We start from the raw sequence: 26570 nt of genomic DNA, 5'->3' as shown, positions 1-26570 counted from the left end.
TGCCCCTGGGGAATGGTACTTGCCCCTTCGTGCTCTGTTCGCCTCCAAAGCCCAGCAACATAAACGAAACTGCATTAGCTTACGATGTGCTAAACGAGGAATGAAAACCTTAGCATGTGTTGGCCACATGACGGCTGCGGCTCCCGAAAAGGGCAGCCACATCCAGTGCTTATACTTCGCCATTTGCACTCCCGGTTGCTTCCCATCTGATGGGTACTCCTCTGGCAAGACAGTCAGACGCGTATGGTCCCAGCCGCTCATCAAACGCTCTCTTAGTGCCGTTATTATCGCTCCTTCTGGTAGAGGTCTACTCAACAACCAGTCAACACGCTCCTTTACCCCCACGACTTCTTGCGGTATTCCGCTCCAAATGTTGCACTCCAAGAAGGAAAACAGTCGTAACATTGAGATTCCCCAACCAGAGGGGTGCAAAGTGGTCCTAATCCTCTAATCCAGGGGGTGGGTACCGGTCAGCAATCCTCTAATCTCAACAGGGGTGGACCACTTCTAATCCCTAATCCAGAGTGGTGGTCTAATCCATATCCTAGGGTCGGGGTTCTAATCCTAATCCTGTGGCCGGGTCCCAATCCCAATCCTGGGGGGGGTCCCAATCCTAATCCTGGGGCCGGACCGTAATCCTAACTCTGAGGCTGGGGTCCCAATCCGAATCCTCTTGGTCGTGTCGTAATCCTTATCGTGGAGCTGTTATCGTGTGACTGATTCGGTAAAACGTTAATTTTGGCTGGGGGGCCCAATCCTAATAGAAGGGTGCCGTGACACGGAAACACACAGTGCCATACAGGCGCGAGGCGATGGCAATGCAAGTGCGTAAAAAAAACCAATGCAATTTTACAGCGGGTATATGATCAAACGAAGTAAAACTTGAAACATAAAAAGCAGGCTGACGAAGCTGCGCATCCTGGCCATTTCTGCAATATCGTGCCATACGAAGAGTTTAAGCAGGGATACTGCGTCTAAACACCTTGATTCAAGCATCTGCAGATGCGACTGTGGGGCGGTCGAAGATAAAATGCACGTTGAGAGCGGTGATCCAATGGATCACCATCCACACTTGCAGCGCGCCGGAGATCTTCCATGCCATAAATACCAGGGGCTTACCCAGCTATGAAGCACAACCCAACAAGCAGGACATGCCTCGTGAAACGATGTCTACGTATGATATTGAGCCAAAAGATGTTAACATGTGCGCATAACAATAGGCTCATTCATAAAAAGCCCGAAGCCCGAGAATTAACAACAAGCAGGCAGAGCAAACACGTCCTTGGAAGGAGTAGCTGAGAGAGGTGATCCAATGGACCACCATCCACACTGGCAGCGAAGCAGAGACCTTCAATGCCATAAATACCAGGGGCTTTCGCAGCTATGAAGTACAACCCAATAAGCAGGACATGCCTCGTAACACGATGTCGACCTATGATGTTGAGCCAGTAATGTTAGCACGTGCGCATAGTAGAAAAATTATCCATAAAGTTTCCGACATTTAACCTACTAATATTTTATAAGGACGCATACCACGCGACTGCCTTTGGAAGCGTCCCTCAATGTCGTGCAGTTGGTTCCGGAGGAGGCGCGGACGCCATCCATACGTCTTCGTGTCTAGACCGTCCTCGTCAATTTTTGCAGATTGTTTTATCGCAATTTTACTGATCAGCAGACGCCTGTCAGAAGCATGGCTGGAGCTCCTGGAGCGTATGGCTTCCGTGATCAGGAGCATGAGCGCACACATCACACGCGACATCACTTAGTATGACATGGCATAGCAACTTTCTAACCCAGTCTGAACGGTAGCTGGATTTGATAGTCCTCTTACATAGCAGTATCCTAATTGCCAATTATTGCGGTGCCCTAATCTTAATCCAATACCAGTGTACTAATCGTAATCCTGGATATAGGTATTTATCCTAATCCTGGGGCCGGGTCCCAATCCTAATCCTGGGGCCGGGTCGCAATCCTAATCCTGGGGCCGGGTCCCAATCCTAATCCTACACTCGGGTCCTCATCCTAAACCTGGCCTCAACTTTGTATCCTAATCCTGCCCCTCATTCCAAATCCTAATTCCTGCCTGACCGGTACCCGAACCCAATCCCTAATCTTTGCATCCCTCTGCACCAAGTCATAACCAGGAGCGAGATCAAGCACGGCACACTGCAACCTAGCTTTGTAACCCTGCAAGCGAATAGGTACCTCAGCAAACCCTACCGAAGTCGTAGTCCGACCATCACCCAAAGTGACGGTGAGAGCGGGATGTGCGTTGTCCGACGGTTGAACCGCCAAACCGACGCGACGAGCAAAACCTGCACTTAAAAGGGCTGAAGGCATGCTTCCGCTATCGATGAGGATGGAAGCGTCGGACTGACACACTTTACCTCGAAATTGCATAGTCAAACCTTCCGAAACGGAGAAAGGTAAGGGAGCGACGTCAGCATCAGAAGCAGATACCGGAGGGTCGTACCAGAACTCGACAGGTCCGGTTAAACCTGCAGAACGACGCCTGCCTATCGCAGCCACAACATCACACAGGTGATAACCAGCATGGTACGTACGAAGCTGAGTCATACCGGACAACGAAGAACGACACTTATCAGCGACCCACTTAGGCAACAGAAATCCACCTGACGTTGATTGCGGTGCGATACTTTTGCAGTTCAAGTAGTGCGACAGATACTCCCTAGCGCGAGCGGGAGGCGGATGAACGAAAACGTGATGTCCGGCACAGCTGCAAGACAGAAAGCTGTTCGGAGTCGAACTGAATTTGGGGCACATAGCTGATCGACGCGAAGGGGCAAACGAATCCCAAGTAAAATGCCGACCAGTCAAACGCTGAAGCTGCTCGAATTCGGAAGTGCGAAGTATGCGAGTCGATGGAATAAGTGCAGAAGCAATCGGAACGCTCGAATTAGTCTTTGCATTACAAGATCGACGAGGCTCAGCAGTAAGAGCAGCAAAGACAGCAGCATCCTGACGCGCGAGTTGCACAAACGGTGAAGCCTGCTTAGACGAAGCAAACTTGCCAGTACCGAACGAAGCCGTACCCAACGCGGTAGGCGATAGCGAAGCAGCGACAGGCGAACGAGACGAACGAGCCGGAAGCGGAGGCTCGCAACTGGGAACGAGGCAGTCTTGCACACAGGACGTGCTAACGCCAACAGATGTGCCCAACTGTTCACAAAACTTAGCCCCCCCAGGATTCTCGCCACAGTTCTTGAGGAACCAATCCTCAAGCCACTCGAAACTCGGAAAGAATCCACCCTGCATAACTACAGCCGAGTGTAAAGCCAAGCGAAGACAACGGGGTTCCAGCGCCGCGATGAAAGCAACCGCGACGTCCTCTGATTGGATTGGCAGCCCGCATCGCTGGAGTTCATTTAGGATTGCTATTTTCTGTAAAGTCCAACCCTGGGCCAGGGTCAGTTGCTGCTTTTTAAGAGAATCCGGAGACATCTCCAGCAACTTGTCGAAACGCGGGTACGTATAAGCGTATAGGCCGGATCGTCTAGATCGATACCAACTGAAAGGGCATAGGCTCCGTTTCTCGTTGGGATGCCACGATGATTACAAAGAGGGCCGAGCGACTTAAGCCAGCTAACAAACTACAAGATGTACCATTGATGACCTAACAAATTAACAACAACAACGACTTAAATAGTTATCCAGAGCCTAGGCGGCGCCGGAAGGTCGTACATTATCCATATCTCAAATGATCGTCCACGAGTAAAGTTAACGACTTAACAACTAACAAGAAAACCTAACAGGTGCCATCTCCGTATGCGACAAAGAAGAAGCGCGATTAATGACTTGAACAACAGCATTGTCGCGGTCGGCAATGGCCGCGACAGGGTCAGCAGCAGACATGAGATACGACGGCAGAAGCGAATTAGGCTAGGATCGAAAGTCTCGATACCAATGTAATGATCAAGCCTATTTAAGAAGCATTCCACTTGTGTGGTGGGACCGAAAGACCCCGAGTGATGGGTGGTGAGCCGTCTTATCGACCGGCCACCGACGGAAGTACGGCAAAGCGAACCAGATTAGATGAAGGCCCTATGGCGAAGGCCAAACTTCACCGACGAACGATAACGAATAGGCGAATGAGAGTAATGTAACAGCTCCTGCTCGTTACACCACCCGTCTCATACCATGCTGAAGCACATGTCTGTTCCTCGTATTCATATAATTTTACTGTCCACGTGCCTCTTAAGGAGTGTGAGGTGCGGTTAATGCCCCTCCCCATACCCGCAAAGTGGATTCCTTTGCAAGTGCACAGGCAATGTAAATGGGTTAAGGTGAAGTTTGTCCGCGAAAGTGAGGATGGCCTAACAGACGCAGCAGAGCCACAACGCCACGGGTAACTAGTGCAAAAAGGGGCTTGTCGACTCTTTGCGCCACGTAACGGATTGCACGGGCCCTCACGGCGTCGTGAGGTCGCGGTTTTGGGAGGAGGTATCCAATAGAACTAGTCTAGCTACTAGTCTAGAAGTCTCCGAATCTCTGGCCTGAGGTCGGCGGCGTATTTTACCGCTACTTGTGTTCAACTAAGAAAGCCCATTGCAACTCAACGCAAGCACTCTACCAAAGACCATACCTGACCCTGGGGACGGGTACTCGTACCTTGAATTTCGTATCCTGGGTGTAAGGTACACGTTATCAAGGATAGATGCTTAATTTCCGAGTAGTATGCTTATGAACAGGCTTACAAGTCAACGACACATCTCATGCATGTTTCATGAAGCAGTTTGCCATCGGTTTTTGGCGCGTTCCCGTACACCATTTAAATTACCTAGTATTAACAAGTTCCCCGACATTGCTTTTAATAAGTTGGGGAGCATAGGCTACAGATTGACGTTAAGAGAAATTAGTTTTCTTCCGTAGGCTGTCGCAGCACACAATACGTCAGTGCATCGCAGAGCCTACCCTACAGAAGGATTGAAACCTGCTCCAATATTTATTCAATGTAACCCAACTTATAAGTAAATAAACCTTAAATGATGCCGGCTTTGGCCTAAGGGTTCGCAACTTGATACCGGGTTGCAGTGTAGGCTAGGCTTAGCAACCTTAGGACAACCATGTCTGAATCAAACCATCAAAAGCGATATGGGTCAGGGGTGTACCAAGATGGCGGCGTCGGCGGGCCCCCTGTAAAACGCCAGGTAAGGTCGTGCCTTTCGTGGTATGGCATGTTCTCCTGCCAACCACCTCCCGTCGCTTGGGATGGTACTGCTTTAAATCCCTTCAACCTGCGCGCTCTAAGCAACCGCAGTAACGTTGACATGCGCAGGCAACGGGCCCAGGGCAGGTTGACCCTGATGATGATTTCATCGAGGATGACCCCGCTGCGCCCCCGGAGCCCTTAGAGGACGTGGAGCTCGGGGAGGCGGGCCGTAACTGGGTTCGACCATCCGCTGGAGAAATCAACCCGGAAAAGCAGAGTATCGGTAAGCACCTCCACCGGCCCCGTCCCGGGACGGATGGACGGGGTGGGCGGGTCATGCTGCCTTAAGCAACGCGACCGATTTCGCGTGCTGTATGGCCTTGCGCTCGCGTGGCCACTTGGACGCTTCTTGCATTATTTTTCATGCGGCCCTGTGGCAGTGTTCCAACAAGTGGAGGTGGACTATTACCTTGCGGAGCCCATGCGTGGCGTGGATGTCGTCATGGAAGGAGTGAAGCAGGTAGCAAAAAATGGGGAAGGGCATGGGAGCGATGGAAGCGCGTTTCTTAGATGAGCTGGCCTTGTCGCTCGGTGCCGAGAGCAACATAGCTAGAACAGCTTCAGCTGCAGTGAACAGCATATCGCTGCTAAGCATGACGATTCGGAAAGGATGGTGATCGGTATCCGGTGACACTTACCGTACATGAGCAGTGTGTGTCTCATCCAGGAACTACTTCTATATTTTGTCGTGTTGTGGCAGCTGGCACTTCGTCCGCTCTGCTTTGACACGGATCCGTGCGCCAGGTGATGTGAAGGTATATGCGACCTTGATGATCCTATGCACCCGCACAGGGCGAAGCTCGATGAGTGTGCTCTTTCAACAGTTGTCCCCAATTACCCCTACAGGTTCCGGTCATCCGCATGTACGGCGTCAACGCTGCCGGAAACAGCGTCTGCGCGTTTGTCCACGGCTTTGAGCCATACTTCTACATTGAAGCCTCGCCCAGCTGGGACCGCGACGTCCGGCAGGCGATTGGGGAGCAATTGAACGTGCGTCTACGTGTTTGTGGGAAAAGGGGGGCCCCGCATGGCGGGCAACAGCGTACAAACGTACAAAGCGGCCTAGTTTCAAGGAATTTACAGGATGTGCATGCAACGAATGGACATACGCACTATTTCGACCAGCATTTTCGCTCCATCCTTAGCATGCAAACACTCCTCAATGTGCGCATGCTTGTATATCGTGACCATGATCGCATCATATTATCCAGGACGCCATGCTGCGTATTCGGGTCCGTTGAAGCGGAGAATGGGGTGGGTGCGATAGGTCCATTGTTACCCTTGGCATGGCGGGCACAGCCGTGCGGCTGGTCGCGTCATAAACTGGCCCCTTCCGACACGACCAACGATCTTCCCATCTGTAGGCAGAGCTGTTTAGCAAGACAAAAGGCGGACCGGCTGTGATTCGCATCGAGCTGTGCCAAAAGGCGTCCATTTGGAACTACCAGGGCCCCGACGCAAAGCGCAGCTTCTTGAAAATCGTTGTTAGCGTGCCAAACCTGGTTGCACCAGCTCGAGGTGAGCTTGGGAGTCACGCGCCGCGAAGAGCAGATCTTATGGATTGGGGCCAGGGGGCTCTTGCTGAACAACTTCGCAGCTTCTGATGCTTAGCGAGCAGAGTAAGGGTGTAGCTGAGAAGGCCGACGGCCGTAAAATGAGTGCTCCTTGACGGTGCCCTCCTGCCCGTTTCCCCTGCAGGCCTTTTTGAAGGGGGCCTACATATCAAAAGTGTGGGCGAGTACATCAAGTGCACAACGTTCGAGAGCAACGTGCTGTACACGTTGCGCTTCATGGTTGACACCAAGGTGGGCGAAGGCTTGTTGCGCTGCGGCGGCAGGGGGGCCTGGGGGGGAAAGGTCTCTACAACTTGGCCCGCCAACTGACGGCGGCAAGATATGTTTCATGCTTTGAAATTTTTTTAGGCTTTCAGGCATATGCATCTCTTGTTGTGAATTGCGGCCTTTGTCACATTCACAAGCACAAGGGCGTACTTATCTGCTCCTAGGGCAATGGGGTCCTGTTTTGTAACGACGCGTATACTCTTCCTGACGAACTGCATCCTACGCTTACCAGTGCAGGTCGTGGGAGGCAATTGGATCGAGCTGCCCGCGGGGACGTACTTCCTGCAACGCAACCAGCAGCTCACCCACTGCCAAATCGAGGCGCACGTGCACTACACCAAATTCGTCTCGCACCCGCCGGAGGGTAAGCTAGATCGGACTTGCTGAGCAGCTTGCGGCGGCATATGGGGCCCCGGGATCCAGCAGGGTTGAATGGCTATACTGCTGCACGGGAAGGCTTGCGTCTACATCCGGGCCGCATCCATGCTTCTCTCGTGCCTGGTGGGACCTCTAGGGCGTGCTAAAGCAGGCGGCCAGCATGCGATGCTCAAGGGCTGCCGCAGGGATGCAACTCAGGGGCTGTTCAGGGGCGGACGGGGAACCACGCTACCTTGTGACGGGTTTGCTTTCCTGGCTAATCGGTTGCCCAGGGGAGTACTCAAGCGTCGCGCCGCTGCGCATCATGTCAATCGACATTGAGTGCTGCGGTCGCAAGGGCTGCTTCCCGGAAGCCAAGATCGACCCGGTTATCCAGGTGAGGCCGTGACCCGTGGGTCAGCTGTGGCCTCTTGTCAGCTTGAATGCTTCCTCAATCGGTTTTAGGTGCTCGGCGTTCGCACCGTATGCTTCCTGCCATATCGCCAGCCGTTCAAGTCGTTGCGAAGCGTGTTCGGGCTGAGAGTGCTGACCTTGCCGGGATGTGCCTTGCAGATCGCCAGCATGGTCAGTGTCAGCGGCCGCACTGAGGGCCCAGTGGTGAAGAACGTGATGACGCTAGGGAGCTGTGCGCCAATCGTCGGGGCGGAAGTCATGTCGTTCGATGAGTGAGTTGGACCTCGGACGGGTGTGAAGTGGCTGTAAGAGGTTTCCGAGATGTCACTAAGGCATGGCGGTTGGCAGCACAGAGCGGGAAGCGGATCTTTTCTTGAAAACTGTATTACGCAAATGAAAATACCTTTGATGATAAGTCTTCCGGCCTCCCGCAAAACTGTATCATTGTACACTAAGAAGGAAGGGCTGCATGTTGATTGCCTGACAAACCCGGAACGGAAAGGACTGTCCGTAATGCAACGGCGCCTGAGGTTTTGCCGGACCGTACACATGCCTGGGCACCTGCGCCCAACGCCATCCAAACGCTGCGCGTTGACCCTTTGGCCCCCAGCGAGAAGGACATGCTGCTTCGCTGGCGAGACCTGCTCATCGAGTCCGACCCGGACATCATCATCGGCTACAACATCTTGAACTTCGATCTGCCGTACCTTTACGAGCGGGCAGACGCGCTCAAAATTGGCGCAAAGTTTCAGGTCTGGGGCCGCGTGCGTGGCAGGTGAGTGAGTGAGGGGTGCTTCATGTTGGCGCGCCCGTCTCCCGGCTGCTGTGAGAGCGTGCGGCTGCTGGGGCAGGTTGGATGACGCCCCACTGCACGCGGTACCCACGGTGCTTCACTGCGCTGTCTTCCTTGTTTTCGGATCAACGCACATGGGGCTTGGCACTGTGAACACTTCACACGGCATGCGTAACCCTGAAGGGCAGCACCCAGAGAAGGCTTGGCGTAGGATGCGAGGGGGAATTCCGCCATCCACCTTTTATCAGCTTCCTGCTGTGCTGCGACGCATCCCGCTACTTCCTACGAGACATTCGCAGCCCGCTACTTTCCATCTTTCCTGACTATTGTCGCTCTGCATGCCTGACCGCCATCCGGCCCTCCCATTCGTTCCCTGCTTCGACAGCCATACCCGCATGCGTGACAGCCAGTTCAGCTCCAAGGCCTACGGCACTCACGAGTACAAGGACATTACCATTGAAGGACGTGTCCAGTTCGATCTGCTGACTGCCATTCAGCGTGACCACAAGCTTTCCTCCTACTCACTCAACAGCGTGTCCGCTCATTTCCTAGGTGAGTGAGGGGTTCCTTGCGGCGTGGTTCACTCCACTCCCCGTCCAGCGGGTGGCAATGGCCATGGCGAGGTGAGATGTGTACACGGCGTAGGGGAGTGGTAATGCCATTCCCATGGCTTGCCAAACTAAGTCCCACACTTGAGCCCCTCCCCCGTCTTCCTTAATGTTGTTTCATCGGTGGGTGGGTGTGTATGTGCGCAGGCGAGCAAAAGGAGGACGTGCACCACAGCGCCATTGCTGACCTGCAGGCCGGCAACGAGGAGACACGCCGTCGCTTGGCCGTTTATTGCCTCAAGGTAAGTTCATGCACAGCAAAACACAATATGGGTGGGCTCATGCACAGGAAAACGCAATATGGAAATGTGAAATCATCGCCAAGGAAATTGCGTTTTCTTCCTGGTGGCGTACTCCTCGTATGAGAGGGTGTGTTCGGGATCCATGGCAGGAAGGCACCAGGTTTAAGGCCGCCAAGTTGTCTTTTATGCAACGCGAAGTTGAAGTTGAAGGGATTTTGTGGCGTCCATCGCCCCATATGTGCGGCTGCCTGTCTATTTGCAGGACGCGTACCTGCCGCAGCGACTCTTAGACAAGCTAATGTACACCTACAACTACATTGAGATGGCCAGGGTGACAGGTGAGGTGGTGGGGAGACGGGGTGGGGGAGCAGGGGTGGGGGAAAGAGGCATCATCGCGAAGAATGTGGAGCCTGGCCAGCGGCCGCCTAGCCGTCCTCATCTGCACAAATTCCTTTTCCTTTAGTCGGTTACCTGGAGGGTTGAACCCTAGCTGTTGTGCAGTCGACCTTTTTCCGCAATGCGCTTCCCTGCCGAGTGTTCGGCCCCCTTGCCGGGTAGGCTGTAAGAACGGTATATCCTAATGTCCAGCTGTTCGCCGGTCTCATCACACTGCTGAAGAGCCTGACGTTTGCCCACTGTCAGGAGTGCCACTGTCGTACCTGCTCACCCGCGGTCAATCCATCAAGGTGTTCAGCCAGCTGTTGCGGAAGGCGCAGGTCAAGGACTTCGTCATCCCTAACATCAAGGTAGGCGTAATCCATGGCGATGAATTTCGCTGAGTTTGACAGGTTATCCTTCCTTCAGGTGTAAGCCAAATTGAAGTGACGACACGTCTTGCTTGCACGTCCTGAGGCTGCTTGTTGTGTACATAAGGTTGCTTGATATGGATTCGAGAAACCCATCGGCAGGGAACGTCTCTCTACTAACCTGAGAACGCGGGCGCGTGTGCCGCAACATTGCGCGGCACCTTGTACAGGTGACGGGTCCCGCCAACGGCGGCGATGGGGTTGGCTATGAGGGAGCCACGGTGCTTGAGCCCAAAATCGGCTTTTACGAGCGTAAGTGAGGACTCTGTCCATGGCTCTGCGAGTGCCTTGACGTAATTTCCAGGCACGCCCAGGGCTGTACCAAAGTTACCCCGATTGCCTAAAGGGGCTGGCCCACGGTTGTCGGGCTGTTTCTATCACCGTTTCCACTGCCTTACCCCTGGAAGACGGATGGAGAATGCGGCATTATACCCGTAGCCCCCGATCTCCGCGCTTAATCTTCCTTTCCTAAGCGTCCATCTGAACACACGATTCGCACGCATGAAACATTTGATACGGAACGCCCCTCTGTCATGCACGTCCACCACCCAATACTCGCAGGCCCGGTTGCCACGCTCGATTTCGCGTCGCTGTACCCGTCTATTATGATGGCCCACAACCTGTGCTACACCACGTTGGTGCCCAACGACAGGTGTGTTCAGCTCCGGGCTAGTAGGCTCAGTACTTAGCACATCTGTGCCTACGCCCGCCCTGCTTGTCCTGTGGGTCTGCTGTGTCTTGTTAGTAATGTTCCCATGAACTTGGGACTGAAGATGGCAACAACCGAGACCTGCTGTGGTCGTTGTACCCAGGTGGTGACATGTATGCTGTGGTCGCCGCTAATGCTGACAGGTTGGCGACGGTTCCAGTCGAGGACCGCGCGCAGAGCCCCTGCGGCGACTGGTTCGTGCGGGGTACCCGGCAACGGGGGCTGCTCCCCGAGATTTTGGAGGAGCTGCTTGCGGCAAGGAAACGGTGAGACCAAGGGGAACTACTTCCAGCCTGACTGGAGCACCCCGCGCCTAGGAGACAATGTAGTGCATGGGGCATGTCGCTCGCCTACCCACTTGCTTAGTCCTCATGCCGGGAGCTTAGTTCTGCTGCATACGCCCTGAAGCATGGTGTTCCATTTTGGCTTTTTGCGCTTGTGCAGGGCCAAGAATGATTTGAAGGCGGAGACGGACCCTTTCAAGCGCGCCGTGCTAGATGGCAGACAGCTTGCGCTGAAGGTTAGAGAGCAGGTCCCCCCTACACCTGGAATGAACACTGCGTCGCGGGTGCCTGCAAAGTATAAATTGGCAGCCTAGGACGTGTTTGCTGCTACATGGCTTTTACCGATAGCCTGGTTTCGGCCATGCTGTACGATAGCCGTTGGCAGAAAGGTAACTTCCATGCAGCCGTTCAGGGCCGCCAGCAGCAGCAACTCGTCCTTTCTGGAACCCCATAGCCCGTGGACCGATACCTGCAATGTATGCAGGTGTCGGCAAACAGTGTATACGGCTTCACGGGCGCGACGGTGGGCAAGATGCCGTGCCTGGCCATCTCCGCTTCCGTGACGTCCTACGGTCGCGAGATGATTATGAAGACACGTGCCCTGGTGCAGGTAGGGACCTTTTGGCAACACCTGCGTCCTGAGATGTCCCAAGATCTGCCCTGTTTAGCGATCATTGCCGCGGAGGCCCGCCCCCTGATGCCGTCGTGTGTCGTCTTAACCTAACCATCAGGAGCATTACACGCGGGCCAACGGCTACGAGACGGACTGCGAGGTCATCTACGGTGATACCGACTCCGTCATGGTGAACTTCAAGGTGGGTGCACTCCTATGCTTTGCGTCCACAGAGTATTCGAGTACACATTGCCGAGGCCCCTTACCGAAACTCCATTACCATATAACTACCGATTGGTTAGCAGCCGATGGGGGAGGCTGCTGCACGTTGATGACTATTTCGCCCGATTTCTTCCCCCTGATTGATCAGTGGATAATGTTGCGGTTGGTCAGGTGTCCGACGTCACACGTGCCATGGAGCTTGGTCGCGAGGCTGCGGGTTTCGTTTCCAAGGCCTTCCCGCCGCCGGTCAAACTCGAGTTCGAAAAGGTGGGGACTACAATTAACTTGCCAGGCCTTTTCCAGTTTGGTCTTCGCCTCACGTATCTGGATGCAGCCTGCATTGCGTGGGGCGCAAAAGCCATCACCGGCGTGATAGTTACTCTGCCACAGAAGCCACACAATTGGCTTGCATCCTACAGGACACCTCTGCAGGCATGCCCTATATTGATGTCATGCTTCCGGTTGTCGCACAGGTATACTTTCCGTACCTGTTAATGAACAAGAAGCGCTATGCTGGGCTGCTATGGACGCGACCGGAAAAGCACGATAAGATGGACAGTAAGGTACATAAATTTTGGTTAGCCATTCCTGCCGCTGCGTCGCTCGGCAGGCCCTGTTCTGTAGCTCCCCAGTGGACGAGCTGTGCTGTATTACACCCTTCCAGTTATCAGCGTTACCTCTTGTATTCGCCCCAATAACGTTTTTGCCTCTTGACTGGACTACCTTGAAGGAACCAGTGGGCGAGTTTGCCGTGGTCCTACGTCCCAACTGGTCATCACTCACCCTCCTCGTCCAGGCGCCCTGTGCGCGACCCATTTGAACATCGCCAGCCCATTTCACAACTTGCACCGAGTGCCGCTGACTTCCGCTTTTCACCGTGATATCGGCTTCCCCCGCAGGGTATTGAGACTGTCCGTCGTGACAACTGCTTGCTGGTGCGCAACGTGGTGACCACCTGCCTGGAGCGTATCCTCATCGACAAGGACATCGCGGCCGCGAAAGCCTACGTCAAAGGGGTCATCGCGGACTTGCTCATGAACAAAATCGATCTGTCGTTACTCGTGATCAGCAAGGTAAGGCTTATTCAGGAGTTGTCGGCAGGAGGAGCGGTTTTGGGTCTATCTTTTGAAGAGGTGTGGGCATGCACAGGAAACGAGTTGACGCGCAAGCCACAGGTGTAGGTGAAAGACAGTCGACAACGGAAAGAGGCCGTAACGGTAGGCTGCAGCTATGAGGCTATTTTGTCTCGTTCCTAAATTTCCTGTCGAAAAATCCTCGTCTGCCTCTAGGGTTTGACCAAGGACGGAGATGAGTACGACACCAAGATTGCCCACGTGGAGCTGGCCAAGAAGATGCGCAAACGCGACGCTGCCACAGCGCCTGCTGTTGGTGACCGTGTGCCGTACGTCATCATCAAGGCAGGTGTTACTGCCTACTTCACCGCCTCAAATCCACTACTACGCCTTGGCACCTTCTCAGCGACATGCGTTCACTCGTTCCAGGAGCGCAACACTACTCGTGTGGTAGCGGCCATGAGGGTCAGTTGCTGTAGACTAGTTCAGAGATGTTTTGCGGCCCCCGGTGCGCTGGATGCCTGTTATCTAGCTTGTCCTGCTGGGCCTGCTGCTTTGCACTCCGCACCCACTGCTACACGCTTTGGACGCGCCATGGCCTACATACATGTCAACATGCTACACACGGGCCATGGCGCGTATGGTCAACTCGGATCGTTGCCATCTTAGGGTTAGCTTCGTTGCTCCTCTCCGTTGCTGTCAAGTGAAGCTCACTCTTCATGTTCATGTGCGCTGCTTTGAGGAGTTGGCTTCTTGGGCCCCCTTTGGCTCAGGTCCCCAAGTCGAGCTTGCGGGGCACACGAACCAACTACGCACACGCTCCCCGTACCATGTACCACCTTTCACGCACTAGCGTGGGCTTTTGCCGTGTCCAGCTCGCCTCAGCCACGGCCTCCTGCCCTAATGCTGCGCAGGCCGCGAAGGGAGCCAAAGCATGGGAGAAGGCGGAGGACCCCATTTATGCGTTGGAGCACTCCTTGCCCATCGACTGCCAGCATTACCTTGAGCACCACCTCAGCCAGCCCCTGCTGCGCATCTTTGAGCCCGTCATGGGAAACCCCAAGGAGCTGTTGTGCGGTAGGCAGTGCGGGACGGGGCAGGGCGTAGCACTGGCCAGTCGGGGCTGCGTGGGGTGTCAGCGATTGAAAGCTGAAACAATGTCAGAGGTGTCGAGGCGATTGAGCGACGCAACTGTGCATGTGACCAGCACACCGTCGTCACTCGAAAAGGTACGGGTTGGAGCCCCTTACCTGGAGGGTAGAGAGTGGAGTGTTAAGTAGTTGAATTCCCTTTCGCCTTCCCTTTGCTCAGGCGACCACACTCGCTGCATCGCGGTGTCGACACCCAGCAGTGCGTCCGGTGGCATAATGCGGTTCGCCAAGGTATGCACTAGTTGTGATGTGGATGTGATAAAATTAGGATGGTTTCGACACACCGAGCTTGTACGTTTTTGATTTTGTTTTATTGACGCCCTCGCGCGGCACCTCCTCTGGTACCAGGTCACGTTGAGCTGCTTGGCTTGCAAGGCACCCTTGCCGTCCGGCTCTAAGGACAGCCTTTGCTCGCACTGCAAACCCCAGGTTGGTTCCGCGTGGGCACACCTATGGACCCCTAAGTTACATTCTACATCACAATCAGCGGTTAATAGGCATCGAGGTTTTGGGTTCTTGTAATGCCTTGTGAAGAACTCGTCCCCCGTTTACACGTCTTCTATGCTTTGGTTGGGCTGTGTTTTTGGGGGTCCATGCTGTCCCTGACGCTGTGTCCCCTGTTTCTGCCGCGCAATATTTCACACCCTCGGTCACGCAACCCCTCCAGGAATCTGAAATCTATTCGCGCACGCTTGAAACAGTTTCAGAGCTGGAGGGGCAGTACGGCGCGTTGTGGACCGCCTGTCAGCGCTGTCAGGGCTCACTGCATATGGACGTGTTGTGCACCTCGCGTGACTGCCCCATATTCTATCGCCGCAAGAAGGTGCAGAAAGACCTCAATGAGGCGATGGCGCAGCTGGAACGTTTCGGCACCGATGGGGACCTGGACTGGTGAAGTCTTGCTGCTAGGTGCGCCTTTCTAGGCGCTGCTGGCCGCCGCGGTGCACTACCTGGGAGTGCTAATCGCCGTATATGCCGCATGGTAGCTGGCCGAAGGGCAACGCTGACCTAGGAGGGCCCACATAACCGTTTACTGATAATTTTTTTCTAAGCGAAGCGCCTAGAAAGCTAAGGTTTCCTTCGAAATCGGAGTGCCACTGTGCGATGTACGGACTTGTGTGGTTATGTGTCACTGCGAGCGACTGTGCTGGCTTCGGGTTTGCGTAGAGCTACGTTTGGGTGCTGCCCTGAAGCGGTTGGTCTGCAGGCCTAGTTGTCGCTTCGGCGTAGTGCGCCCACACCCGGCTCCATCCCATCACGAAGACTGTTTTCATTGCTTGCAGGTATTTCCTTTTTGTAACGAAGACTTCTCGCAAAAACTTACTATTTTGTGTGTTGATGGATAAGAGTAAGCTTCCCCGCGCACCCTTCAGAGTGGCGAGTGGGCTGCTGGCGGGGACCACACAGCCGCCCAGGGTGAAAGTGTTTTTGAAGGTCAGCTGATATCAGTACAGGGGTTTACTGATGTGGGCATGTATTGAGATCTATGCATGCCGGAATGGCTGCTAGCGTGACAACGCGGTGTGAGAGTCGCACACATGCATTCCGCTTGCCTGAGGGCGATGTTGACACGAACGTTATGAGGTGATTGCGAAACGTGTGCGGTGGAGGGTGGAGTCAGGTGTATCTATTCTGGATGAAGGGGGATAGCAATTGACAGGTCGTGAGCTGGTGCATTGAACAATTGAGGAAAACTATTTCTGTTACAAAAGTGTCGAGGATGCAGGTGGGCACCGCGTCCGTCTCCATGTAGATTGTTTAAGCTATTATAGAAATGTCGCGTAGTTAGTGCTCGGACCAAGAACGTATGATGAGGATTTGGGCTTGTTGACATATGCCTTTTCGGGAGGATTTGGGCTCGGCAGTACACATAATATTAGGTTCAAATCGCCATGACGGCGATGGAGAGCGGCAGGAGGCGCTCCTACTAAGTGGTTGGTCGCGTTTAAGTCTACGAGGTGTGTAGCTGCCGGCACTTCCTGGCAAGGCATCACTCAGGCCGACCTGCTCAATTCGTCAAAGCGTTGGCCCAACGCTTCCACATGTACGGCAGGCCAGGCTGTGAGGGACTCTGCGATCTTGCGTACATCCGCCACAACATCCTGCAGGTGCATTCTGAATAATTTCAGGGTAGACAAGGAGAACCCACAGCAGCTGCCCGACTGCAAGTGATGGCAACCACGCCCGGCATCTGCACTTCCTTGATGGAAAAGTATGTACATGTGTGCCTTACATGAGACTTGGTCAGTGGAATGCTCCCTGTCAAGCCGTTCAGGTTGGCACAAGCTGCCCTGCGATTGCGTGCGTGCTGCGCAGGCAGACTGCTGCTTACAACAGAATAAGCAGCTGAGTTGGTACTTTTTATTGCCCATAGGTATAGGTGGAATGGGCCAGTAGTGTTACAAGAGGTAAAGATCGACGGGATATGACTTCAGCATATCTCGAAAGCCAGGCAGGCAGTGACCCATAAGGTTATAGACTGTAAGAAAAGAATAAACAGTACCGCCGTCACCATCACACTGCACTGCCCACGCAGCCTATGGATTCAGCAAGGTCTATTGTAGCATGTGCCAAAAGGTGCGAAATCATCGTTGAAGGAGCTTGAACATTTTGCTTTCGCGAGGACCCAGCATTAGGTACACAAACATATACACAGATTGCCCCGCAAACACGGTACCGCGCATACGGAAATGTACCTTTCCAAAAATGCGTGCCTGTACGCGTGTGCCCTTGCGGGCCGTCATTAGAAGCGATCCTTGTTTCACAGAACCTCTTATTTCAGCTAGTGCCGTGACGCGGCGACATAGCCAGCTAGCTAGACTTCTTTCTTAACAGGCTTTGGGTGCAGTTCACGGGCTGTCTGCCGCGAGCTGTTGCACATCATGGACATACAGCAGCCGAACAAGATGAGGCTGAAATAGGTGAACAAGTCACATACCTACAAAGCACGTACAAATACATCGGGCAAAACGTACGACAACGGAGCCACTCCCAGAACGCCTTAAGGGTTCAGAAGGCATCGACTCTGGTCGGCCGCAAGTAGCCAAAATATTAGCAAGGGATTAGCATTTGATACCAGAACGCTAAACATGAAGCAAGGTGGAAAAGCAACTGTGTAAATTGCGGCTAAAGTAACAAGCCATACTCCATACTCGGAAGCGTCGACAGACCCAGTAGACACTTTCAAGGTAGTACAATCGACAGTGCATTGACGTGACGCGTGCTTGAAAACGATATGCCATTTGATACTGGCGCAAGTCAATCGCTTAGAAGCCGCCCATGCCCATGCCGCCCATGCCCATGCCACCCATGCCCATGCCGCCCATGCCGCCCATGCCACCGGTTGGATCGAAGCCGCCCTGACCCTGGCCGCCCTGGCCCATGGCGTCCATGGCGTCCTGGAAGTCCTCGAAGTCTGTGGATCACGAAGTGAAGGTAAGTTAATGGCTCAACGCAATTTCGCTTTGGATACGTTTGCGGTTTATCTTCAGATAAAAAAGAAATAAGCCCAGGCCAAGCGTTTCTGCTGCTGTGACACACTGAACATATTCTCCAATCCAAGTGGTGCCCGTTCGCCAATGCTTACGATGGCTTAAGGTCAATTAGCTACTCGCTGCGCACTGTTTCGCCAATCAGCGCGATACCGTACATGTGGGGAGCAATGCTGCAACCGAGACTTTTGCACTGAAGCACCTAAAAAGGTGTGCGAGTCATATGGGAATTCAGCCGCGTCTAGGCAAACGTGTGATGACATACACGGCATGCAGCTGAAGACGGAAGCCCACCCCAGCAGCCGCGTACCTGGCTTCTTCGGCTTGGGGCCGTGGGTGCCACGGCGTGGCGGGGCCATTGGCATACCTACATACAACATGTGCGTTACATTGACACGCCACACATAGCAGCCCCATAACTCTAAAGTGCACAGCTTGCATGTACAAGGCCACGACACTAGCTCAACTTACCAGGCATGCCGGGCATTCCGGGGTACATGGGGAACATCCTTATGTTTTTAAGGTAGGACCTACAAACATCACAGGCAACCAAGAGGAAAACGCTTGTTGGGACTATTCGCGAGACAAGCATAACGACGCATCTGGCAGGCAGGTAAAGTTGCAGGTTTGTACCAAAAAAACATCTTAAAGCGTCAGCTGAACACAAGCCATGCGTTGCGTCAAGCTGCCATGTTAGTAAGAAAAGCAAGGTATCGCGCTGCCCGCCTTTGCAGTCACGTGCCGTCACTGCAACCCAAACGTGGCCCAACCTCAAAACGCTGAGAAAGCTGCTTCGGTTTTATGGACAGCGGTATGAAGCTGCATGGACATGGACATGCCGAGCCGCGCAAATGCAAATTGATCAAGAGTTCTTACAGGATTGTAGATTTGGCTTGCGCTGCAAAGTTTCGAGACCTGGTGAGTGATGCTGTATGCCTAAACTAGGAAAGAACTTATAGATGGCAGGTGGGTGCCTGCTTGGCGCACTAACAGCGAGCTTCTCAATAGTCCATTGGGCGCCGGAAATATCCGAACAAACTCACCGAGCGGCAGTTGCAGCACCTTCGGGGCGAGATTCCTGTAAAACAAAGGTTAAGCGATATAAACGAGAGTGCGGAAAGGATGGTGCTAGCGATCTGATGAGAGCTATATGACCGCGTCCATTAAAGCCCGTTACAACTTACCAGCGGCTCTTGCACAACGTTCACGGGCTCTGTCTAAGACAGAATACTATATATTAGCGACCGGCACTGCAGACTTTATCTGTTGGCTCATGGACGAGCAAAACGGTTGGAACCCCAGAGGAAGGCGTGCGCCGTGCCTTCTTAGATTAGCAAAACGACAGCAGCTGAAGATTTGTGGTCATAAGGATCCCCGATATGATTACATTCTTGCAGTGTGAAAAAAATCTTTTGGAAAAACGAATGGCGGCAACTGAACAGCCCAAAACCAGTCTCAGCAACCTATCCAGCATACCACATCTTAAGCAAACTGATCGCGTTGTGGTGAACCATCAGGAGGCGGCAGCAGCCCGCTATGCCAGTTTTCGGCGCTCGTCGCCTGCATCGCGTTCAGCAAACCGGAAAGCTGCAAGCTTGCCAACACCAGCCAGCTCGGTTTTTGCATTGCCATTACTCGCGTCTCAGTCGACGGGACGTCTTCCAGCTTCCTCCGAAAGCCGGCGCGTTCATCGTCTTCCACATCCATCTGCTCCCTCTCCAAGCCCATCTTGCTGCGGTCCTCCGCAAAGCGACAGCTCGCGTAAGCAGCAACAAGGCGCTGCTGTGCACTCGGCACACGACGTATAGCCGCCTTAACCTGTGGTGGCATGGTCAAAGCATAAGACATGCAAAGACGCGTGGAAAGAGGCATATACGTGAGCCTCAGACCGCGCCTTGCCTTCCAGCTAAATATGTTATAGACTCATTTCGCCAACAGCCACCCATCGCAACGCCATGAAACAAAGTTGCTCGTTGTACTGCGCGGAGAGGAAGGACTGCGCAGACCTCCACGACTTCCGGAGGTGCATGGGACGCAAACGCAAACAACACCCACCACCCGCCCATCCCCCACCCTGCCAGGCACTTCGAGCCCTCTAGAGCCCTTTCCTAAGCAACGCACATGGCGCCATGGCAAACCGGATATGCACATAACCCCAACAGATCTGCCCACCCAACCCAACCCCTACCACACCGCATCGCATGACCCTCCCCAAGGCTCTCTCCTGTCCCATGCCAGTGTCGCGGCCTCCGCCGTAGCCAATAGCCACACGCTACACGGCATCTCTCCACCTAACACCACTTTTTCACCAGGCGATCAGAGAAGCTGCAACACCAACGACCCCGCACTCCGTACACACGACCGCACGCACCTTCTCGCCGTGGTAAGCCAGCGCCCACATCCCGGATGCCGCGTATGCCGCGCCTTGCGGGTTGTCTGCCACCGCCTCCACGGCCGCCACCAGGGCGGGTAGCACCCCTGGATGCGCCAACAGGTGAGATTTGGCCTCCGGGGCGAAACAAAGGTTGCGAACCAGTGCCAAAGCTGAGTTCCGCAACAGCGACAACAGCAGGTGTTGCTGCTGCGGCGGCAGCCGGGCATCCGCCAAGCCGTGTGCGGTGGCAGCGGCCCCGATGGCAGGTGACCCACGGGTCTGTGGAAGCGGTAGCGGACCTCCGAGGCTGCCCTCGGGTCCGGATCCAGATCCTGGCCCCGTGTTGATCAGTCGCAACGCCAGCTCTAGGAGTCCGGGTCCGGAGGACGACCGTCGCAATGCGCGTTGACCCTCCGGCCAGGCGGCGAGGTTGGTAAGCACCTGCAGCACCCAGCGGCAACAGCAGTCAGGGGCGGCGGTGGCCACAGCAACAGGGCAGAGATGTGTCGTGGGAAGTGGTTTGGAAGGGTTGGCAAGACATATGACCGCGGGCAAGACGCGCCGCCGCCGCCGCCGCACCGCAACCAGGCCCCTTCCTTATAGCTACCCCTTCAACACGCTCCCCTTTCTAACCTCCAGCAATGCGACCTGGCGCTGCACATCGCGCCCTTGGCGCAGACCACCACCACCGCCACCGCCTACATAAAGCTCCTCCAGCGCCTTTTGGCAGTGTCCCAGAAGGGGAGACTTGAGCAGCAGCTGCGCGCCGTCCTCTGCAGCCGACATCTGGAGCAGCACCCCCACTGCCAGACTGAAGGTCGCCGCCTCCAGGCGGGGGGACTGCAGTCATAATGTCACAAAGCGGGAAAGGGAGGGGTGGATTCTGTGGTGGGTGTGCCGCCGAGCGTGGAAGGCAGTTCCCGCTTCAGGAAGTAGGTTGGGGGATGGAGGAGACCAGGGGGAGCGGAAGCAAGAAGTTGATGCTACGTCGCTCGACTAACCTTCCCCTTTACATTCCCCCTTCCCCTTTACAACCGAATCCTAATGAAACAAATAAAAAGTAGCCTCTCTTCCCCCTGCAGAAAAACCCTCCTCGCCCTCGCCACGGGAAAAACCATTACCCCACCAGCACCACCAGCGCCACCATTCCCATGCTCGACCGAAAAACTCACGCTGCCAAACATCAGCCCCAGCAGGTTACCTAGCAGCGTTCCCGCTGCACCCGGCGTTCCCGCTCCGCCAGCCTCCGGCCCTCCACCTCCGCCACCTCCAGACCCCACACCGCCGCCGCTGCCGCCGCTGCCGCTGCTTCCCGCCGTCGCCTCCTGCGCCACTCGCGCCCGCGCCTGAGGGCACTCCGGCAGCAGGTTGGTGAGGCAGCCCAGCAGCTCGTGGAAGAGCGGACCCGAGGTAGCGGCGGCGGCCAGAGGCCACAGGGAGCGCAGAACCGCCACAAGACCGTCGCGCACCAGCGCCTGCCGGGCGGAGGCGCTGCCGTACGCAAGGTGCCGCAGCAGCGACAGGCTCGCCACAAGCTGCGGTTCGGATTCGGATTTTGGGTATTCAGTACTCTGGGGAGTTTGAAGAATATTTGGAGTTTCGGGAATCTGGGGGAATTTCCGGGATTGTGGTTTCGGACCCACACGGCCACATGGCCACATGGCCACATGGCCATTTGGGTGGAGTTGGGGGAACGGCAGGCAGGCGGGCGCACGACCGCACGACTGCATGGTGCGCGGTGTACGAATGCAGTACGTGGAAATGGGCGTTGACAAAGAATCGCAGCGACGGTGTGCACAGCGGTGGTGGTGGGGACCAGGTGACAGGGAGTTACATGATCGTTAAGAGTGGACGGGGTATTTGCCGCGAGCAGCAGCGGCCGGTCGACTCTGGCGGTGCGAGAGAAACCGTAAAGGAAGGCGGCCGGCAGCGCGGTGCCTTCATTCGCATCCACCGGACCCCAAAATATGACACTATGCTAGCTAGGGTCTGAACCCCATCCGGCTGCGCACACGACAGAAGCAATTGGCGGCAAAAGCAATGTTCGGGCATTTTGGGACGGACCTTTTGCTCTGCCAACCGCCGTACCGCCGCCCTGCCGTTGTCCGGATCTGTTCGCCCCAGGGCCGATGCGGCCGAGGCAGGCCTTGTCATGGATGGGGACATAGTGCCCAAGGGTGACTCGGCGTTGGCGGCGGCGGTTGCGGCGGCAGAAGCCAAGGCTGAGGACCCCTGTCCTTCTTGTTGCCCCAAACCAGGAGTTGGAGCCGCAGGGCCCGACCTGCTCTGAGCGGTCTGGCCCCGGCCCCCAGCGGAAGCCGCACGGCGGGCGCCACCTCGCCCTGGCCCGGCAGCACCGGAGGACGAACAGTGGCGGCAGTGCCGGCGCAGAGGGAGGGATGTAGAAAGTGGAAGGGCAGGAAGCATTTTCATAAAACTGAAAGGATCTAGGTGATAGGCTTCCAGGCATCAATCATGTAGGCCTTACGCTTTGATGTCCACGGTCCGGCCCTACCCAGCCCCCCCTGCGTGAAGACGGCGGACAGACAGGCGACCCTACCGCAGGACAGCAGCATTAAAACCTGCCACCGCCTGCTCTACCGGTATCGCCAGCTCCCAACCACTTGCCTTCCATACACACAGACAGACAGACAGACAGACAGACAGACAGACAGACAGACAGACAGACAGACAGACAGACAGACAGACACATGCACACACCTGGGGCGCTTCTCGCCGCAGAGGCACGTTCACCGTTCGGCCCGCATCCTGCCGACGCGGACGGCGCCAGTGTTGCCGCCAACCTTCCACAGCCGTGCATAAGCAGCCGGTGATAATCTGCCCTCAACGCCGCCGACTTGGCACCTACGCTGTACGACAGCAGGTTCCGGAGAGCCACAATCACGCACAAGTTGTCGGACCGCAGCTCACCCCCACTGCTGCCGCCGCCGCCGGCACCGGCGAGGTGCAGCGATGGCCCGGCGGCCGAGGAGCCGCGCGCGCTGGGAACGGATGAGGGGACGGCACCAGTTCGTATCCTCTCATGGCGGAGACGGAGGGGTGTCGCTCCAGCACCCAACGCCTGCTGCTGCTGCTGCAATGATGAAGCTGCAGCGGCGGCGACAACGGCCGGCAACTGCAGCAGCGCTTCCTGTGGCAGTAGCTCCAGCAGCGCGACGCACAGCTCCGCCCCCACCTCCCCACCTGTACTGCTCAACAGGTGTTCATTAGGGGTTCCAGGTTCGAAGCGCAGCAGGCGCATGGCGGTGTCCCGGCGCGATAGCAACGTGGCCACCAAGCACACCACCGCCATACGCAGCGGCCGGGGACTGCACTCAGCTGACAGTACCTCAGCACACCGAGTTAGCAAGGGTGCGGAGCAGTGGGTCAGCGTTGCGTCCAGCGGCAACACGGCCTGCGGCGAAGGGAAACGGGCAAGGTTGGAAATCCTATTGCCGACGTCCTAAGTGGGGGGTGAGGAGGGGCGGGACGGGGGTTGAGGAGGGGCGGGACGGGGGGTGAGGAGGGGCGGGACGGGGGGTGAGGAGGGGCGGGACGGGGGGTGATGAATAGTTGGAAATTTTCAAGGCAGCGAAGCACGGTGCATGTGATGGCGGAATGATGGCACGCAGGCAGGGTAGCCGGTTGGGATGGGGCCGCAAAATGGAAAGCAAGGTGAACCGGACGGGTAGCCGTCTCCTCTTCCAATCCCCTTCCTCAATCCCTTCCTCATGTTCTCTAAAGGCTCTCCCAAGGCCGCCAGGTCACTAGGCCCACCTCGCGCAGCCCCTCCTCTCCCAGGAGCTGCAGAGCCGCGTTGGCAGCGGCCGCCACATGCCGTACCGCCTCCAGCCGTGCACCTAATTCAAGCAGCAGCGGCGGCGGTAACTTTCGTCGCGCCTCGTCCCAGGCCGCCACGCCAGCGGCCAGGCGCGCAAATGCCGCCAGCAGTGCAGTGGCCAGATCCCTGGGGGGCCGTCCCAAGGCTGACAGCTGCAACAGCGGCTGCGCCTGCGGTAGCGGCTGCTGCTGCTGCTGCCGCAGCTGAGAGTCTGGGTCCAGGTCTCCATCTTGAAGGCAGTGTTCGATCAGTTGAGCTACCAGGCTGGCGCAGCGGAGCGCGTGGAGGTGCTGACGAGGGCGCGTGGGGTCGCAGATTGCGGAGGATGTGGTCCCTAAACTCAATTCACCCCCCGCCGCACCAGCCGCCCACTCCTCCCGTGTCAGCACATTCGCATCAAGCCCAGCAGAACCCTCCAACTGAGCGCACGTCTCGAAGCCCGCCCAAGACAGCGCTGCCGCCTGCACTGTCCCCTGCACCGCAGCAGCTGCAGCGCCTTCAGCCGACCGACTCTCCACGCCGCCAGCCACCCCCGCTGCAGCTGCTGGCGCTGTTGTTGTTGCCGCGATCTCCATCTGCCCCAGGACTACTAACAGCAATGCCGACCTATCATTGCCACCTCCGCCAGTGGCGGCGGAGGCGGCTGCAGCCGCCACAGGGCTGCCAGCCACTGTCAGCGGCGGCGATGGCGCTGCCACGCCGCCGCCGCCGCCGCCGCCATCCAGCACCATGTGGACGGCTAGCATTTGCATGAGTCGCTCCAGGAGGCCGGGTTGTTGGAGGAGGGTGGCGACGCGTTTGCCGTCCAGTAGGGCGCACTGCACCAGCAGGCCCAGCGCCGCCGACAGGAAGGGTGCAGGGGCAGCGGGGTCTCGCAGCATGCGCGGCAGCGCCGTCCACAGCGCATCGTGGCGCAACAGAAACGTGGCTGGCGGCAGGGAGGTAAGCGAGGTAAAGAGCTGACGGCGGAGCAGGCTGGTGGTGTACTCGGACACGGCTGCAGCCGTCGGCGGCTGAGCTCCGACGCCTTCGTTGCTATCCTGGTGGAAAGAGGCCTGTGGGGGCTGTGGCAAGGGCGAGGGAGAAGGTGAGGGAAAGGTGCAGCACTGAAGGACGCGTTGGAACAGGTTGGCGAGGAACGATACCGTTACAACATTTACAGGTGACGGCGGGTGCACACCTGGCGATGCTGCGAGCCACCTTCCACTGCTGCAGATGCGGATGCAGATGCGGATGCTTCCTCAGCAGTAGCAGCAGTAGCGGTGCCCTGCTCCTCCCCATGTCCATGCTCCTGCTGCTGCTGCTGATGATGATGATGATGATGTTGCTGCTGTTGGTGTCCCAAGCAGCACGTCAGCATACGGAGCGCCGCTGTGCGCAAGGCGTAGCAGTGGCTGGAGTCAGCGGCCGTCTTGACCATCGTCTTGACAGCCTCGGGCCAGCCCTGGTGCCGCATGTGCGAACGGTTTGGTTGGAGGTTTCGGAGGAAGAAACACGGCCCGGAAAAAGGGTTCCAAATGACGGTTTTCCTCGCCCCCAAATAAGTACACGCATGCAAACGGCTCGCGGGTTTGAAACCAGTGTATTGACATATCCCTGCCAGCCAGCCTGGGCTCCCCACTCCCCACCTACCTGCATCACCATGGCCTGTGTGGGTCCAGCCCCCGGCTGCATCAGCCGTGTCAGCATCTCCCCAGCCAGAGCTCGGAGCACGGAGTCCCGGTCTCGGAGCAACCGAGATACCCAGAAGCTGCCACTTAGCTGGCGGGGACGGACGGGAAGATAGACAAGCAGAAAATTAAAACAAAGCCATCTAAAACTATACAGAGTTGTTAATGTTTAACCTAGTTGAGAAGCCCTGGGGGGGGAAGAGTATGGGAGGGGCTGTTGGGAGGGAGGGAGGGAGGGAGAGGGGGAGGGCTGCAATGCAACAGGATAAAGACGCTGGGCAGTTTATATAACCCTGCGTATAACCGGCGCATTCTCATAACTATCGTTCTCCTCATAACTCCGTTTTCATGAAACACACCTGTGTGATACGCTGCCCCATAGCCCCGCTTGACTTTCACCACGAACCTGACCCACCCAGCCACCCACCTGCTGCCACGTGGCCGACCACTCCCTGGCCGGCAGCAGTCCAGTAAGGTGCAGCAGGCAGTGCAGGGCAATTCGCACAGCACCTTTGCCCGCAAAGCCCCCAGCTGCTGCGGAGGCGGCGCCGGCTGATGAGGCGGAGCTTCCGCAGCCGCCCGGGAGACGCGGGCCAGCGGCCGCTGCGGCCGCAAAGCCGCCCAGGTTGGCCAGTATCGCCTTGAGGCTGAGCAGCAGCGCCTCCTGGCAGCCACTTTCCAGAGATAACACCTGCGGGCCAGGAGGGTTGCGGGGTCGTGTCTCCGTCAGCGGCCTCACCCCGCATCGAAACACACACGCAGATACGCAGACACCAAGGGTCATATAGATAGCTGAGAGTACCTTCCGGGGTTAAGTCACCCTCTTGTCACCGGCTTGTCCGAAACCTTTA

At 56.2% G+C, this 26570-nt stretch overlaps 1 protein-coding gene across 1 annotated transcript; it reads left to right on the top strand.

The window, feature by feature from the left end:
• Positions 1–6082: 6082 nt before the first annotated feature.
• On the top strand, positions 6083–15238 carry VOLCADRAFT_67281 (uncharacterized protein; the record flags this gene model as incomplete). Its single annotated transcript, XM_002956635.1, has 25 exons — positions 6083–6232; positions 6601–6748; positions 6929–7035; positions 7309–7435; positions 7722–7825; positions 8002–8114; positions 8453–8617; positions 9021–9187; positions 9391–9485; positions 9748–9823; positions 10128–10231; positions 10462–10543; positions 10853–10943; positions 11144–11266; positions 11445–11520; positions 11769–11894; positions 12016–12099; positions 12291–12386; positions 12593–12682; positions 13019–13192; positions 13409–13543; positions 14107–14269; positions 14504–14574; positions 14692–14772; positions 15011–15238. Coding segments are annotated over 25 exons (2976 nt in total), but the record flags the coding sequence as incomplete, so codon positions are not given.
• Between the last annotated feature and the right edge of the window lie 11332 nt (positions 15239–26570).

The sequence above is a fragment of the Volvox carteri genome, assembly GCF_000143455.1.
Source record: "Volvox carteri f. nagariensis unplaced genomic scaffold VOLCAscaffold_63, whole genome shotgun sequence".
NCBI lineage: Eukaryota > Viridiplantae > Chlorophyta > Chlorophyceae > Chlamydomonadales > Volvocaceae > Volvox > Volvox carteri.
This window is presented reverse-complemented; position numbering and strand designations above follow the sequence as displayed.